Genomic DNA, 17,359 nt, shown 5'->3' with positions numbered 1-17,359 from the left:
CCCACTTGATCCGTTTTTGAATATCTTAGAACTACTTGCAAATTCCCTTCCTGATTAAAGGAAATATCACCAATACGCAACGCCCGGGAATTTGCCATCGTGAGTTGTAAACTCACTCACCCTCAGAATAACCGAAAAGGGCAACCAAGAATGCTGCTTTTAACAGCAGAGCTTCATATGCTGATTATACTTTAAACATTAACTATGCTACTTTAATAAAGGTCATATAAGTCAAATATGGTATGTCTGCAAGCTATGCTGCAACCGGATGAAGATGTCTGCAAGCTATGCTGCAACCGGAGCAACTGATTCCTTTTTAATCATTCATCTTCTCTTTTCATCTTCACACTCTTCTACGTTTGCATCGAACATTTTTGTCTTCACTGTAAAAATTACACCCTGTAATTGAACCTATTTTTAATCATGCATCTTGTCATTTCATGAGTATGCTCTGTTACATTTTAATCCAACATTATAATGGGTTACTTTTTGTAACCACTTTACGAATTGTTATCTTCACTGCCAATAATTACACCCTGTAACTTGAATAACCGGATCACTCGATCATTTTTAATCATGCGTCTTCTCATCTCATGTACATACTCTGTACGTTTAGTCCCACATTATAATGTTTGTTACTTTTTGTAACGACCGAATTTTCGTCTTCACTGACAATAATTACACCCTGTAACTTGAATAACCGGATCAACTGATAATTTTTAATCATGCGCCTTTGTTGTTCAAATACGTAAGCTTTACGGTTTAGCCCGCCTCCATTGTTCGTTACATTTTGTACCGACATTTTTACGACACAACGTGTCATTGCCATGGAACATCAGTGCTGTGTTGACCGCCAGATACGAAAAACCAACCGATATTGGAAACGTACACCTGATCTATGCAAATCAACGCTTTCAGGTTCAAGCTAGTACTGACCTCCCTGCTAAGCTATGGTAGCTGCTACTGTTACCGATGATACTTAAACTATATAACGACTAAAAAAAGATTAAATTAACAAAGCTTTAATGTGTATATTGATAGCATAGCCAGATAAGCCTTACCCTGGGTACCGCACCCAGTCCTATTCAATGTTCCCGCCAAACCATTGAACCGTGTAACTCTTTATACTTAACAAGTATAAAGCAGATTTATTCTAATTCGCCTCAGGACCCAACCGAATAATTCAATATTTTGCAGACTGGCGGTAAAAACTAACCAGACTGCTCAGCACTGGAAATGTAATGGAACATCTTGAATCTTGCCGAGGGTCCAAGCGTCTACAATGCTCTTTCATCTTAGAAACAATGAAACTACCCTTGGGATCCTCCCATTTGTGCAATTTATGAACATATGAAATATAACTGCAAGCATAGAGAATCACACTGGATTCACCAACTCAAGACAGTCAAGTCCTTTGGACTAAACATAAACACTGGTGTTAAATAAATTCCCGTTACCCCCACTTCACTTCTGCTTGAGAACTATAATGTTGTTTATATTCTGTAACTCAAGTATAAGTTAATTTTTTAAAGTTGTTCCTATATATTTGTTACTATAACTATCTCATGTAAGTAACCCCCCTTTTTTTCCACAGGTCCCTCATACCTATTTTTAATACCATCGTACTTTTGATCTTGCTTTTCTCTATTAATTGACCATTGTTAATTGCATCATGATGCAACTTGTTCTCTAATTCTACCCTTTCATGTTTCCCTGCATTGTTAACGAACAATGCATTTACCACTTTTATGGTCCAGTAATCCATCCTTTCATATGAAACCTCCTTTGTCCTCGCCACTCTACTCGTATTGGTTCATAGCCACCAATTGTTTCTGAAATAGAAACTTTGATTGGCTGTTATTTTCCCGCTTCTTTCTTTCCCGCTTCTTTCTTCCTTTAATCCATTTCCCCTCTCTTTTTCTATGAATGGATATGTATTTGTTTGTACTTGTTTTATGCCTCTGAACTAGGTCCGGTTTGGATCGAAAGCTAAGGCCATCTATACCACCCTATTCATTAAACATATGAAATACCAGATACGTATGTACAAATGGAAGAAGATGCAAAGGTCTTTAATTTTAATATTATGCAATAGGCTACCCCTTGATTTATGGAAGCTGGCCATTTAGTGCCTAATAATGATCAATCATTCCGAAAGGTCATAATGAAACTTGGTATTGCCCTTCTATTCTTTATGTACACTTTGTTCTAGAGCTTGATTAACACATGGTGCTGTGACGTGCAATGCCCATAATTCATCGTCAATTATGCCCATGATCTAACTGGTGTTAATTGCTGCCTCATTCTAAAAGTGCGCCATCCCCCCTTATTGGACGAGCTGCTGCTCTCTGTGCGTACGATCTGACACTATTTCAATAATTCTATGTGTTCTATGGAGATGAGCTCGCAAATACACTGCTACATAAGTCAAAAATGCAGAGGTCCATGTAATGTATAGAAGTAATTGGACGCCTGTGTTTATTATCTTTCCATATTATAAAACCCCCCTCGTTTACAGCCAGCAAGAATTATTGTGTCTTGACCGCTATTTGTACTAATATAGGGTCACTCTGCTTTATAAGATCACAGCGAAATCCACAAACTCGCTATGAATAATCTTAAAAATTTTAAGGTTAGCGGTAGGCTATTTGTACTACTATAGGGTCACTCTTCTTTGTAAGATCACAGCAAAATCCACAAACTCGCTATGAATAATCTTAAAAATTTTAAGGTTAGCGGTAGGCCCTCGCCCAATTCGCTACAAACCGATATCAATGGATTAAAGGGAGTTGATGGTTAATTCATATGCTGCATGTTATCCGCCATCGGTATGCTTCAAGAGCCCGCTGTGCAATCAATGGACCCCCACATGCAACTGCTCCCTACTGTACTTATTTTGCACCCTGCATTTGAAAGTTGGGCACCACCCAGTTCTATTGAAGATGATGTCCCTCCTAACCTACTCAATGCCCCATCCCTGTTATGTATGGAATACCCTGAATATTGACTAGAGTTTGCCAAGTTGTACACTAAACTACTAGGCTTACTTATTCCTGATTGGCCTGACTGACACAAGCTCTGACTAACTTTCATATTAAACGGCAAGCTGCCAGAAAAATTATGATTGTCCGCCCTTTCTTGTCCTTGTGTACCTGTACTCATGCTTTGAGAATGTTGGTCCGTTATACCCCGAGTTACGTGTAAAGGCCATGAAATATCCTGACTATTAATCTGTGGGATGTTCGCAATTATTGGCCCTTTATACATACTAGATGTTTGAAACCTTTCCGTATTCACGGTACTCGTGTTACCTACTAGCGTTACTGTTGGGGCTGTACTTGCCCCAGCATTAGGTCTGAAAATGTAGCGACTCACCCGATTTGCCCGGCTAGTAAGCCATCGGCTTCACCACTCTCTGTAGCCGCCCATCTTCGCCCTCATCATCAGGTATCACTTGGATTTCTTCAATGCGGTTCCCACTTCCAGCGAGTTGCCAAGAAGGTACCGAATTTTGCGAAACTATACAATCTATCTTAACTCCTCGGTAGCAGAATATTCAATGACGGTTCCCAGAAAGACAAGCACCCTTTCCCAAAATGCATTGCTTTGGTTGGTTGAAAAGAACAATGGAACCACGTCTGAATGCGCCCTGACAATCCCAATCGCTTATAGCCCCGACTGTGCAACCTGACTATAATTATGCATATTTCCTGGTGTTAAATCGGTTTACTGCGTTACGCATTAAACCCTATTATGTGGATTGGCGAAGGTGCACTGTTTTTGTAATGTCAACTTTAACGTTGTTTATCGTACAGAATCCATTACTGTTGCCGGCAATCTTCCACTTCCGATCCATCAAAGAGGTTCAAGTGTACGCAGTGGGCATTAGTCACATCTACAGTTCGAGGTAGGACTTTATTTGCACTAGGGTAAATTGTGTCTTAATGAACACTTGTGTGTGTACGTACAGTACAATAATCAGTTCACACAAACCTTTTTTGAAAGTTTTTTTCAAGATCAGCACAAATAATATCATTAACATTTCCTATTAATTAGAAGTCCTCTTATCCATTCATTTGTTGATATATAGTGTCACGTTTGTTTGTTTGTTTGTTTGTTTAATTTTGGTTTTTGTTTGTTTTTAACAATATTCAGTTATGAAGTTATCCGTCTGGCAGTGTGCAAATAAGAATGTAAAACATATATACAATATCAATAATCAGTTTAATATAAATGTAACCTCCATTTTAAGAACCAGAATTTTTAAAATGTACTCGTGGAATTTATAACTACTAATGACATGCCTTGAATTACACGCATGCCATGACTTCAGTTGTCCCTGGTCATTGCCTTGGTGCCCCATAGAAACATTCCAATAGACTTTTGAGACTTTCCAATGGAAGTGCCCTTTGTGAAATTAAAATGGACTTATACACTCTCAACGATGAAGCTAAACACTGATTGCTCGCTGGGCGTTAGTGTTATTCTTGATGTAAAGTATAAAGGGAAAGACAAGGGCAACATCAATTACAACACACATCGTGTCTTTGATGGCCTCCAAATGCCACAATTCCTTTAAATGTATGGGAGTCGTAAGTCAACTGTTTACACAATTCTGGGCATGGACACATAATAGGCCTAGCGTATGAAGTAGCCCGAACGTATGACGTCACACTTTGACGTATGACGTGTATCTTTGACCTCACAATCATTTTACACTGAGATTCGCGGTAAACTCACACCTACATTATACCAAAAGTATCGATGTTTTCAAAGTTTGTGTTTCTAGGATCCACACAAAATGTCATTGTCATCAGACCCTATTAGTTAGAAGTCCTCTTGTTCATTCATTTGTTTATTAGGTGTTCGGGCAACTCTTTGATAATGTTCATTTTTTTTCTTTTTAGTTTTTATTCTTCCTCTCGATGAAATTGTGCATGCAGGTAGACAATGACCAGTAGATAATACAAAAGTTGTTACGTCACGATGACGTCGTCAGTTGTTTAAATATACTAATCCAAAGTTTATTTTTCAAAAAATCGTAACTCAAGAAGTAAAGCTATTACAACAATAGCTTTGGACACCCAGCAGGGTGGATACGTGCGCATTACAAGTGTTATTATTATTATTATTATTAATTTATACCTCATCGGAAAGGTCTTGCAAAGAGCTTTGAACGCTTCACTATGGTGGCCCTGAAGGGACATCGCACATCGCAAATATCTTTGCAAATATTTGCGATGTCGCAAATATCTTTGCAAATATTTGCGATGTCGCAAATATCTTTGTAAATATTTGCGATACCGCAAATATCTTTGCAAATATCTTTGCAGATATTTGCGATGTCGCAAATATCTTTGCAAATATCTTTACAGATATTTGCGAGCAAAGATATTTGCGATGTCGCAAATATTATTGCATACTTGATCGCATACTTCGTCGCATAGTTTGCATATTTGTGTCCGATATTTTTTCAAGAGCCTAGAAGGCTTCATGACGTCAGTGTCGTGATGATAAATGTTTTTTCTTGCGGCAGCCATTTAAATCCTCGGTTTCCGTTCAATAAAATTTACAAATTCGGCTCTTTTGAGGTCATTTTACTATTAATAACAACAGTCTTCACCTGACATAACACCCACCGAGAAGGCGAACAATCTGCATTAATGATATTAGGGTAAGTTTTGATATAAAATGTAATTTTTTTATGATAATTTACTTCGTGTTAAAAATTACGTTTACAAGTACGTGTGACCGACAAACTTAGTGCTGCATCTAATTCGTGAAAACTGTATTTTGGTTTTATTCTCCACATTTACTGATGAATATATAAGTTCCACTCGGGAATTATTTGACAGGATAATACTGTGAAAGTAGGGCCTGTCATCTTAACTTGTTTGTGGTTTTATTTTTCGTTGGCAGTCATCAAATTCCTTGTCCGCTGATTTGAAAAAAAAAATAAAGAATTGTTATTGTTTATTAAATAACAGGTCCCCAGGCCAGGCCGAGAGCTGGATAGTGATATAAATTATAAACATTGTGGTTTCGTTCAAGGTAAAAGTATTTTTTTTAAATAAACATTACATTAAACACTGTTGTTACTTCGCTTTGTTCTTTTTTCGAGAAAGATTTTGTTTTAGGCCTACTCTATTTATAATAATATTCTGTTTAGCTAACTGATCATGCTGATGTACCACTATAAGGTATTTAGTAATGAGTTTATTTAATTAGAGTCTTCTAATGGAAATACATTTCTTGGCAACTTAAAAAAGGTAACATAATTCTAAATTATTACATAAATTTAAATATTGGCCATGAATGAATGATAAACCTGCATCAAGCAGGGGCTATGGGTTGGGGGGACTTTGCTAGAAGAATATCATTTGCTTTGTGGATTAAGGATTCTAACTTTTTTGTAGAAGAGGACTGGCATTCATCAACATTACTTGTATTAACTTTCATTGTTTTATTTTATTATGTAGGCCTACAAGTACAATGCACAGCTGGAAGAATGACTGTGCGGTGTGAGGAAAATCACCAGGCCGAGGTTCAAGTCCAATCATCCAATAGGGGCAAAGGGATACTTGAACACTGCATAAATCTATCAGGTATGAATCACATAATTGGTTTTTACCTAGAACCAGTAATTGATGGGGCGCTGTACTCCTTGTCAAAATTTTGACATCCGACCGATGATGTCAAAATTTTGAAAAAAGGAAGCTAGTCCGACCGATAATGTCAAAATTTCGAAAAATGGAGTACAGCGCCCCAGTTCCTGGGTCTAGTTTTTACCCACATACACCGATGTGTGTTATTAGCACTGTATATTCAGTACTTACCCGAGTTCTGTGAAAAAAATCACAGGCAAATTACTCGGGTGGGATTCGAACCCATGCATGACCTTTGCAATTCTCGAGCAGTTTCATACTAAACTAGACCACCGAAATTGCCCAGTAGCTGAGGCAGTTCGAATCCTAAATTTTAGAAGCGGATACTGCAAATGATTTAATAGAATATTAAAAGTTTTTACTCGGGTAAGTTTTGAGTATAAAGTGCCAACACCACATCAGTGTATGGGTAAAAACCAAAATGAATACTATAAATATCAAGGCTGTGGCATTATTCACTCCGAAAAAGACGCCGGTTTAAACCCACTTGTATTGTGCATAGTGACTAATTATACCCAACGACCCACCCGTATACACTGTCACATTGCTGAACACTCGTCGTACGAAGAGTGTGCACAAGTCATCCACACTCATACCACTAACGGCATGCCGAGGCCGTGAACAGGTGGCGTCGTGTCGTGCGATGTGGTTATTTTTACGCACAGTGTACAATGTATACGGGTAGTTTTTTACTAGTTTTTACAGTGGCGTTTTTTCGGAGTGAATAATTCGACTGCCTTAGCAAAGCTTAGCAAGGCTAACCTGACATCCTTTTGAGATGTTTCCGATCAGTGGTGATCTGGAGTTCGAGAGACTTCCAAGTCAACCCCCCTTGAATGTTTGTTTTTTATATCTAAAGGGGGGGGGGGGGTAAGAGAAAGAAAGCTCTCTAAACCAATATTAAATCCCAAGAGCTAAAACACAATTTTGTTTAAATACAATGATCACCCATATGGTGCTATAATTTTTTTAATTTATGATGTGGAGGGCTGCATTGACTATTTGATCATCATGTACTCGAACATTGATTCATTGATCATACACAAGCATTGATTCATTGATCATACTCAAGCATTGATTATTTGATCATACTCAAGCATTGATTATTTGATCATACTCAAGCATTGATTATTTGATCATACTCAAGCATTGATTATTTGATCATACTCAAGCAAAGATTATTTGGTCATACTAATAAGATTGTAATTGTATCCTCTTCTCATTTCAGTTACAAGGATCTGCAGAAAAGCGTCAATGTGAGAAGTGTAACATGTGCTAACCAGTTCCGCATCAAAGCAAAAGACATGTTAGTTCATTTCAGAACAATATAAGAAGCCATCAGTAGGCCTGGACAACAAGTGAAGTTTACTACTCATATCAAATACAGTGTAGTCACGACTTTGACACTATTTGCGACCAATTTTAAACTCCTAAGATTGCGGCAAGTGGTTTGTCGCAGGCCCAATAGAGTAAAATTTGTGTTAAAACTAAAAAGGATTGAAGTTGTTGGGAATAGTCAAGAGCGACACAATTGGTTCACCAAGCAGTAGTCGCGACTTATTTTGTAGTAGTCATGGTAGCACGTCGACTATCTGAGTACTTGAAAAATGATATTTGTAACTCAACTAGGCAATAAATAGTCACCACTTCGACACTAGTCACACTAGTTGCTCAGGCTTAGTCATCAGTAGAGGAAATATCACCTGTGATTCAGCAGAAGAAACTTCACCAGTGTCGAATAAGATTTTAAGCTCAATTCTAACTCTGTATAAAAAGCAAACTGATCTGTCCTTATTTGCTAATTTTTGCTAGCACCTAACTACAGCTAAAAAATACAGGTTAAAAAAAGCTTGACAATTCCGAAATACTAACCTAACAGTTGACAGAAACAATCGTGTTTCTTGACTTTAAAGGGGAGATCATCATTAGTGCAATGAGTGGGTTAAGTTGTTAAGTACACTAACATTTTCCCAGCTTATAATTGGGGAGAACACAAACAATTATTTATTAGCACCGTCTTTGTAATCTTAAAAGAATTATTTAAACAAGCAAGCTAATTGATACTTCTTTTGTTTTAAGGTAACTCAATTGATGATAAAATAAAGTTTTCATTGTAGTACAGGGATGCTTTTATGCAGTTTTTACTTGATAGTCAGAGTATGTTATTTTTATTCTAAAAGAATAGTTGTCTGAATACCCCAGTTTTCAAATAACAGAACTTGCCTTTCGAAATTTCCAGTTTCTGCTTTCCAGTTTCAATGCATTAGGCATGTTGTTGACATATATTACAAAAGTTATGTTTTCAGACCATTTTTGGTCCGTTTTGTTGTTGATGAAAACAACCATCACGATGGCTTTCACTAAAATAAATCGTTTTTCAATCAAGAAGCTAAAACAAAACACTAAAGCACACAAAATTGAACAGTGAGCTCTTTTTAAAATTATTATAAAGTTGTTGAGGTATTTAAAAAAAATTAAATCATCAGAAAGCGAATTTGAGTATTTTACAATACAAATGGTGTGGTTATGTGTTTTGTGGTGGTGTTTATTTTTTTTATTATTTTTTTACAATCATTAAATATAATGCCTCACACACAAAAAGCAGACGACGCACGTTTGTTCTCGTGCATTATTATTATTGTTTTCCCATGATCCACCACGCGGGCCACATGAAGCCGAAGCGGTAACACAGGCCGACTAGGCAGACCACGGACGTCAACCTCTCTTTCGTCTCATGTAACTAGTGCAAGTTGTAATGGCATTAAAAAAAAAACACGCGCGGACTGTATCCGACTATCCACCCGTGTGTACATGTTAATGGAATGAAGGCTGGAACCCAAACAACCCCTTAGGCTCTTGAAAAAATTCTCGCCACAAATATGCAAACTATGCGACAAAGTATGCGACAAGGTATGCGATAAAATGTTCGACATCACAAATATCTGCAAAGATATTTGCAAAGATATTTGCGACATCGCAAATATCTGCAAAGATATTTGCAAAGATATTTGCGACATCGTAAATATTTGCAAAGATATTTGCAAAGATAATTGCGACATCGCAAATATCTGCAAAGATATTTGCAAAGATATTTGCGACATCGCAAATATTTGCAAAGATATTTGCGATGTGCGATGTCCCTTCAGGGCCACCATACTTCGCAGACATGACCCCCCCCCCCCCCCCCCCCCCCGCGCCACTTTAACCTTCAATTCAGGTTCAAAACATAAGTTGAAGATTTCAAAAGTTTATAGCCGACGCCTGTAGTATGCGCCTACATATAGCACGAATGAAACAGTAATGAGAATGTCATCTGTTTACACTGTTGTTGTGACTACGTGCGTATTCAAAAGTGGCGTGATGCTGTATTCCGTTTTACACTGTGCCGATGACCAATGCATATTATAAGTTATCACACAAGCGCGGGAGGAATACGGAAAAATATAGCGCTTATATCCAAGGTAGTGATAGTAGCCGTGCAATATAGTTTTTTATCACCACTCCATCCCATTCTGCGAATCTGATTGGAGGATTAGCGCGTACTTGAAAATAACATAATATGGGGCAACTTACGCAACGGAAACGAATGCATGTTCGGCGTCAAATTGTTTCATTTTTGCCCTTCTGATGGCATTATGGTGATGGTGGAATTGAAGAAAAAGTTTCGCTGAGATGGCCACCTACTTCAGTGGTTCGTAAGACTTTTAATTACGTGAAAAAATACAAGCAGTTGTGTTGATCAACGGGAATAAAAAAAATTAGCGGAATGGTTTTGGATCCATTGACAGACTTCCACTCGCTTTGTTGCATTCCTTATTTCCATGATACACCTTACACGTAGAAGTAGTACTTAACTCATTATATGTTTTTAGTCAAAATTCACGAGGGGCTTAGGTTTGCCGTTTCCTCGATTTGCCTTCGTTTTACATTTTTATTAAAAACAAGTGCCCCTTTCAATAGTCTAAAGTTAACAGCCCACTCGTCTGTAGGAAAATCATTATCTTAAAATAAAGCAAATATCCTTTAATTTAATGCACACACTATTCTTGACTTAACGACATCATTACTAGACATCAATGTTTCATGCACCGAAACTTGATGAGTATTCAAAGTTTTAAAGAAACAGAACTTTATAATTGTCAACATCTGGCATGGCTTATTTTGAAAAATATTCTATTATAGCTTCATTGAACGTGATACAATGTACATGTACTTGTGAGTAACCCTAAGGGCAGTTTCGAGATCTGCAGCGAAGATGATCAAAAGGAAGTCGAACAAAATATTGCTCTGTATGACTTATGATATTGACCCTTTCAATTCTGAAGATAAATTGAACAAAATCTCCCGGCGCCTTGGTGAGCGGTTTAAAGTATCTGGACTTCCGACCAGTTCGCACTGTATGAAATAAAGTTTGACCCATCCTTTAAATTTACAGATAATGACGTGAACAAATTAATATTTGCTTCGTCTGTTGGCAATTTTTTTTGTAAGTTTACTAAGTACGTACATGTACTTAAAATCAAATCTCTCGATAAGAACTTAGCTATGACGTCATAAGTTAAGAAATCTGTTTATAACAAAAATTTATTGTTTTGAAAAAATCCTATCATGAGCAACAAGATTTTCAGCTTAGCTTTTTCTTGTGAATATTCGTTGTATGCATGTTTTTTATAGTTCCCGTTGAAACTATGGTGGTAGAAACAAAAAATTTTATGTATAAAAGTAATCCGTTTTCATTTTGATTTCTTTGCATTTTGACGAGCTATTAACAAGTTATTCCTTTCATCGATTCCAACACTGACACGAAGATACCCGAACACCTAGTGTTTGTTTATGGTAACACTAATTTCTAGTTTATTTGTCATTTTTGTTTTGAACAAGATGAAGTTATTAGTCTTGAAGTGTGCATTTATAACATTAAGAATTGACGAAACATACAACATCAAAACTTCAGTTTTATAATGTAGCCTCGAAGAAGTTTTAAAAATGTACTGATGGAACAAATACTAATGACATGTCTTGAATTACACGCAGGCCATGACAGTGCCCGGTCATGGCCTTGGTGCCCCTTCAAAACATTCCCATAGACTTTTGAGATTTTCTAATGGAGTACCCTTTGCAAAATGAAAACGGCCTTGCTATACATTGTGATTGCCGGCTGGGCGTTGGTGTTATTCTTGGGGTAAAGTACAATGTATAAAAGGGAACAATTAGGAACATTATTGTTAACATTATACTCATGTCCATCATACAAATACCACAATAAGTCGTGTTAGTCCATTGTTCAGAAATCCTGGGCATTGTCACTTATTTTCGAGTACCATACGAACTAACCTGTCTGACGTCACACTTCGAGAACACTGATCTCTATTATAATGATCAGTGTTCGAGGCTCGTGAATAACCCCAATATACCAGCTTGACCGGATGTTGCCTAATGCACCTTTGACCTCTCATTCATTTCACACGGAGATTCACAGTTAACTCACACGTACATGTACACATTACATTTTGAATACAACAATGGCGTACATACACTATGCACACTACGAAGGCAGAGGATCGGAAGTGCAAGCTGACATACTACATCACACCGGACCAATCACAACACATTTCTATATCCAATGCTATGAAGGCATATAATGTAATTAAAGTCACCTGGAAGTGGTATTTTTTTTAAATAAAGCCTGTGTCACTAAAATATGTGTTTTTATGAGAGGAATGTGAATAAAAAGTTAACTAATGTTTAAAAATATTAGTTTTGATTGTATTTACAAATTTACGAGTAGGCCCCGACCCGAGAGGGCGCTGTTCGTGACGTAATTCAAGGCGCGATATTTGAAGAGAAAATTTGTAGTCAGGCCCCCGTACATTACGTCTGGGAACATGGCACATCAAAACAAATTTAGACACGATTTTACACACATACGTACATTGAAACTTGAACATGTTGAACGCCTAGTGGTTTTTACAAAAGCTATTGCTGCTATTTTTATTTAACTATGCGACTTTTTAGTGAGCAAATGGGTTGTAAGATGTGGGTCTGCCTACGTATTATTAAAGAAATACGGCCACGGAGCAAACTGCACGCACGCACTATGGCTGCTGTATAATGTGCGGACGGTCACATAGGATCTGCACGCACGGTGAATCGCATGCGGTACCCAAAAAAAATCGTGTCACTTGGCAAAAGCTAAAAACATACCCTCAAAGTTCAAACTTACCCGAATTTTTTCACGTTTTGCAAATGCTCTTCTGGGTTCGTCACGTCTTTCAGATACCTTCTTCGACTTTCCACTAGCTGGAAAAATTGTTGGGACGGCGTCGTGTTTAAAGTCACCTGGAAGTGGTATTTTTTCAAAATAAAGCTTTTGTCATTAATATATGTGTTTTGATGAGTGGAATGTGAATAAACAGTTAACTAAGGTTTAAAAAAATCAGTTCTTATGTTATTTACAAATTTAAGAGTAGACCCCGACCCGAGAGGGCGCTGTTCATGACGTAAATCGAGGCAGACTTTGCCTGTAATGCGTAGAGTAAACACAATTGCAAAGTACATGTACGGACCAAGTCGTGAGTTTGTACGTTTCAAAAACAAATGTTTTTTTTTTTTTCCGGCAATGCCGACCAGGTGTATTGCTGCTGAATGCAGAAAAACACTTTTTGAAATGTACCAACTCACGACTTGGACGTACATGTACTTTGTATGCCTCGATTGACGTCACAAAAGGGGTAGGCGGAGTCAGCCCTCCAAACAACTTTATATATATATTAAACATATAAATCGTGACAAACAATTACTAAAAAAATTGTTTTATTGTTCGTAAGCATATACTCCTATGTTTGAAAGAAAACAAATTCTATTTCCAGGTGACTTTAAGAATGGCTCTTCTCGTCATGTCAAATGAGTGGTGTATCCAGGATACGAAGCACGACGGCTCGAAGTGTTCGCTGCATAGCGCTGAAAAAGACGTCGGACAGGACCACTTTGCTCTAGTTAATATGACTTTTGCAGCCCACAACCGCCTATACTTGGGATCTGCAGGAAACAGATGAAGACTGACCCCATCTTTAGTTGTTTTGCTGCATCCAGCAGCAATACACCTGGTCGGCATTGCCGGAAAAATGCAAAAAAAAAATTCTTTTTCGCAGCGTACAAACCTTTTCCCACGTCACAAAAGGGGTAGGCGGAGTCAACCCCACAAGCACTTAAGTAATTTTGTTTACATATAAATCGTGACAAACAATTACTCCAAAAATTGTGTTATTGTTAATAAACATATACTCTTATGTTTTAAAAAAAAAAAAACTATTTCCAGGTGCCTTTAATGGGCTTACAAAACCATTGCCTGTGTTATTTATCATAGGAGGCAAGTATACTCTTACGAACTAACCCAGTAATGGTGCTGCCACCTAGCGTCTAAAAGTCTCCATAATTTTACCTCCCTGATTGTAAAACGAACACGTCCTTGTTTTATTTCATCAGGTAACAGGAGGCCCATTCTCATCAAGATGGCCGAAGCTGCTTTACACACTGAGACCACTTGCAAGATTAGACATGTACACATCGAATGCCCAATCTGCCTGAGTCGGTTCACCGATCCGAAATTCCTGGACTGTCTTCACAGCTTCTGCTTAAAATGTCTTCAGGAACTTATAGACAAACAGGATCCAAAGACGGATATTATTATTTGCCCGATGTGTAAAAAGGAAACACCAATCCCGGATGGGGAATTGTCAGATCTTCTTAGCTGCTTTTTCTTGAGCTCGCTTATAGATGACGTCATTAATCTTGAAGATCAGAAGGAGGACATTAACTCTCCTGTCTCGACTTGCGAAGGATGCGACGAAGGTCTTGAATCCGTCTCACGGTGTGTTGACTGTGAGGTGAATTATTGCAAGACATGTCTGACAATCCACGCGAAATTAAAAAGTCACAGGCATCATCAAATCGTTGATGCTGTCGGTTCGTCACTCGAGCGAACCAAAGACAAGGATAAAGCTGCAGCACAAAAGTGCCGGAAACACACTGACCAGGAACTGTGTTTCTATTGCGACGCGTGCGATTTACTTGTGTGTCTCAAATGTGCTGTTTTTGATCACCGAGCAACCAACCACAATCTCTCTGAAATCAATGATTCCATTCGATCTTATCGTCGAGCTGTTGATGAAGCCTTGCAGAAGTTTGATGAGTGTCGCAAGCAATTCCAAAAAGTGGATGACTCTATCAAGCACTCACAGCAAAGATTACAGCTCATGGTCGACCAGGCTCTTCGAGATATTGTGGCTAAGGAGGACGAGGAAATCACTAAGATAAGAAACGCATCTCGCCTCCTTCAAGAAAGAGTCACCCAAATCGGTCAAGAAAGAGGAGAGGGATTTGACAGCATACAGAGCAGCAATCACGATAAGATGAGCCGTGCAGAGCAGATCGTAGCTTCAGTCAATGACTTGATGCAAAATGCTGATAACTTTGAGCTGCTGGACCTCAAGCCAAAAGTTATGCACAACTTAGACTTCCACAAAGAGCTTCAGTTTCAAACAGTGCAGCATAGCAAGTCATTCATCCGGTTCAAAGGTCATGATATCGTCACTGATGCAGATCTCGGTGCAATACTAGAGGAAGAGAAGTGGGAGGTGAAGACAGAGTTGGGTAAAGAAGGGGAAGGTGAGGGGGAGTTCAAGTTTGCAAGGGACGTTGCTTGTTTTAGCAATGGTGACATTGTCGTTATTGATTCAAGAAGGTGGCTATTATCCACATTTACATCAAAGGGTAGTTACAAATCTACAGGGGCTCAAAGTGGAACAGGGGACGGTAAACTAAAACAACCTTTTAATGTCGCCGTGACCTCTGATGACCTGCTTCTGGTTACTGACGGACAGGATGTAAAGGTTTATGATAGAGAACTGAGATACATTCGTCAGTTCCGACCCCCACAGAATCAAGTCGAGGGGCAGTCAGAGAGTCTACTTCGTGGTATTGCTGTGGACAAGAAAGATCGTATTGCAGTGGCTGACAGTGAGAGAAAGGTAATATCTCTCCTTAATATGGATGGATCCATCATTTCCACAATACATCATGACGATATTATTAGCGACTGCTGTCTATCTGTAAGCAGCAAGGAGCGTCTAATCTTCACAAACTACTACAAGATGAAACTAGTTTGTGTGGATTTCATGGGAAACGAGGTGTTCAATATCAGCACCTCAATTGACGGCAAACCTGTCAATCCTTATGGTGTGTGCTGCGACGATGCTGGAGACATCTATGTGTTTGTTCATTGCGTTGGCTTATTGGGAATCAATGAGATACATCATTACGATGCATCAGGTGAGCACATCGGCTGTGTAGCTCGTAGCTTGTACAATCCTCTAGGCATGACGTTTACTCCTACCGGTGACCTCATCGTGGCTGATCGCCACTCGGTCAAGGTCTTGCATCGTCTTTGAGTGTCAATGACGTCATGGTCGAAAACGATACAAAATCGCGGATGACAATTGGAAATTAACAACATCCAATAATAAATAATGACTAACCAAAACCAAGGCATTCTCATCAAGAATATGAATAATCTGTCATTCCAACAAATCCACAGTCAACTATTATTCTTAACGTACCAATAACTTTATGAAAAAAAAATTGACTTTCGCTTTGCATTGAGTCACTTACTTTTGGCCATAAATTCATAATCTGGCCTTAAATAGTACATATCTCATCTAATGTTAAAGTTAATTGTCCCCAAAGTGGGCCTTTTATTCAACGAGGAGTGACCTTTGATGATTTTCGGGGTATCGAATTTTTGAAGAGGGATCTGAGGGAAAAGAGAAATATTATCAAAATTGTCTTAATGGTTGCTACACGCGGACTATTACTTTTGAATTATTTACATCTTTTAAATGTATGAGTAATTGCCTTTTGATTGATGTTATGCTTCACGTCGGATATCCTTTTTATTACAACCACTCCATGTTTTAAAATAAAAGAAAAATCTTACTCGATATGTGAATATTTAACAACTGATTTACCTGTTGATATCATTTATCGAAATATCGATATTTTGCAAAACGTGTAGTTTTACTTCAAACATGCCGTCGGATACAGAGGCAATGCTAGGGCGCCACCTACAGACATGACAGTAAATAATGTTGAGTATAATAACAATGCTACCTATTATCAGCTATTTGTAATAAACGGAAAACTTGCTTACTATTGTAATATCAAGAGCTTGTAAGTTGTTTTTTCTTTGCGCTTTTTTTTTTACTTACTATTCAATGTAAATCACTCAATCGGTGATTAAGAGAATTTCATTATAATTCTTGGTTTTGACTTTAAAGTTATAATACTAAACTTAATAGCTGTTTACTCTGTGTTTGGAAGTTGATAGAGTATGGTATTTTCTCTTTTACTCTAAAGTCAAATCTTTAAGCATAATGTAGTTATTGGTAAATTGAAAACATTTGTAAGAATCAACGGCAACTGTTTAATTTCCTAAAGCTTTATTTAAATTTCTGGCTTCAGTTTTTAAGAATAAACCATCAAAATAAGTCTTTTCGGGAAAAGTTTATTCTTCAATTCTAAAATCTTTCTCGTGGTTTCCAAAAATAATGATCAACATATTTGTTTTCCAACACATAGTGCGCTAAACCATGTATGAGTTCGTTGCATATCTTGACTAATATGACAAAAGTAATGGA

The 17,359-nt window shown here is 37.9% G+C and overlaps 1 protein-coding gene across 1 annotated transcript; it reads left to right on the top strand.

Annotated features, from left to right (window-relative positions):
- The first annotated feature begins 14,176 nt into the window (after positions 1-14,176).
- Positions 14,177-16,114, top strand: LOC139936536 (uncharacterized). The gene has a single exon (XM_071931370.1). It carries the CDS (start codon positions 14,177-14,179, stop codon positions 16,112-16,114), a length of 1,938 nt encoding a protein of 645 aa, XP_071787471.1.
- The last annotated feature ends 1,245 nt before the right edge of the window (positions 16,115-17,359 follow it).

The sequence above is a fragment of the Asterias amurensis genome, chromosome 4 (assembly GCF_032118995.1).
Source record: "Asterias amurensis chromosome 4, ASM3211899v1".
NCBI lineage: Eukaryota > Metazoa > Echinodermata > Asteroidea > Forcipulatida > Asteriidae > Asterias > Asterias amurensis.
This window is presented reverse-complemented; position numbering and strand designations above follow the sequence as displayed.

Coding starts and splice junctions, on each gene's coding strand:
- LOC139936536 (XM_071931370.1), top strand. CDS start 14,177: ATGGCCGAAGCTGCTTTACACACTGAGACCACTTGCAAGATTAGACAT.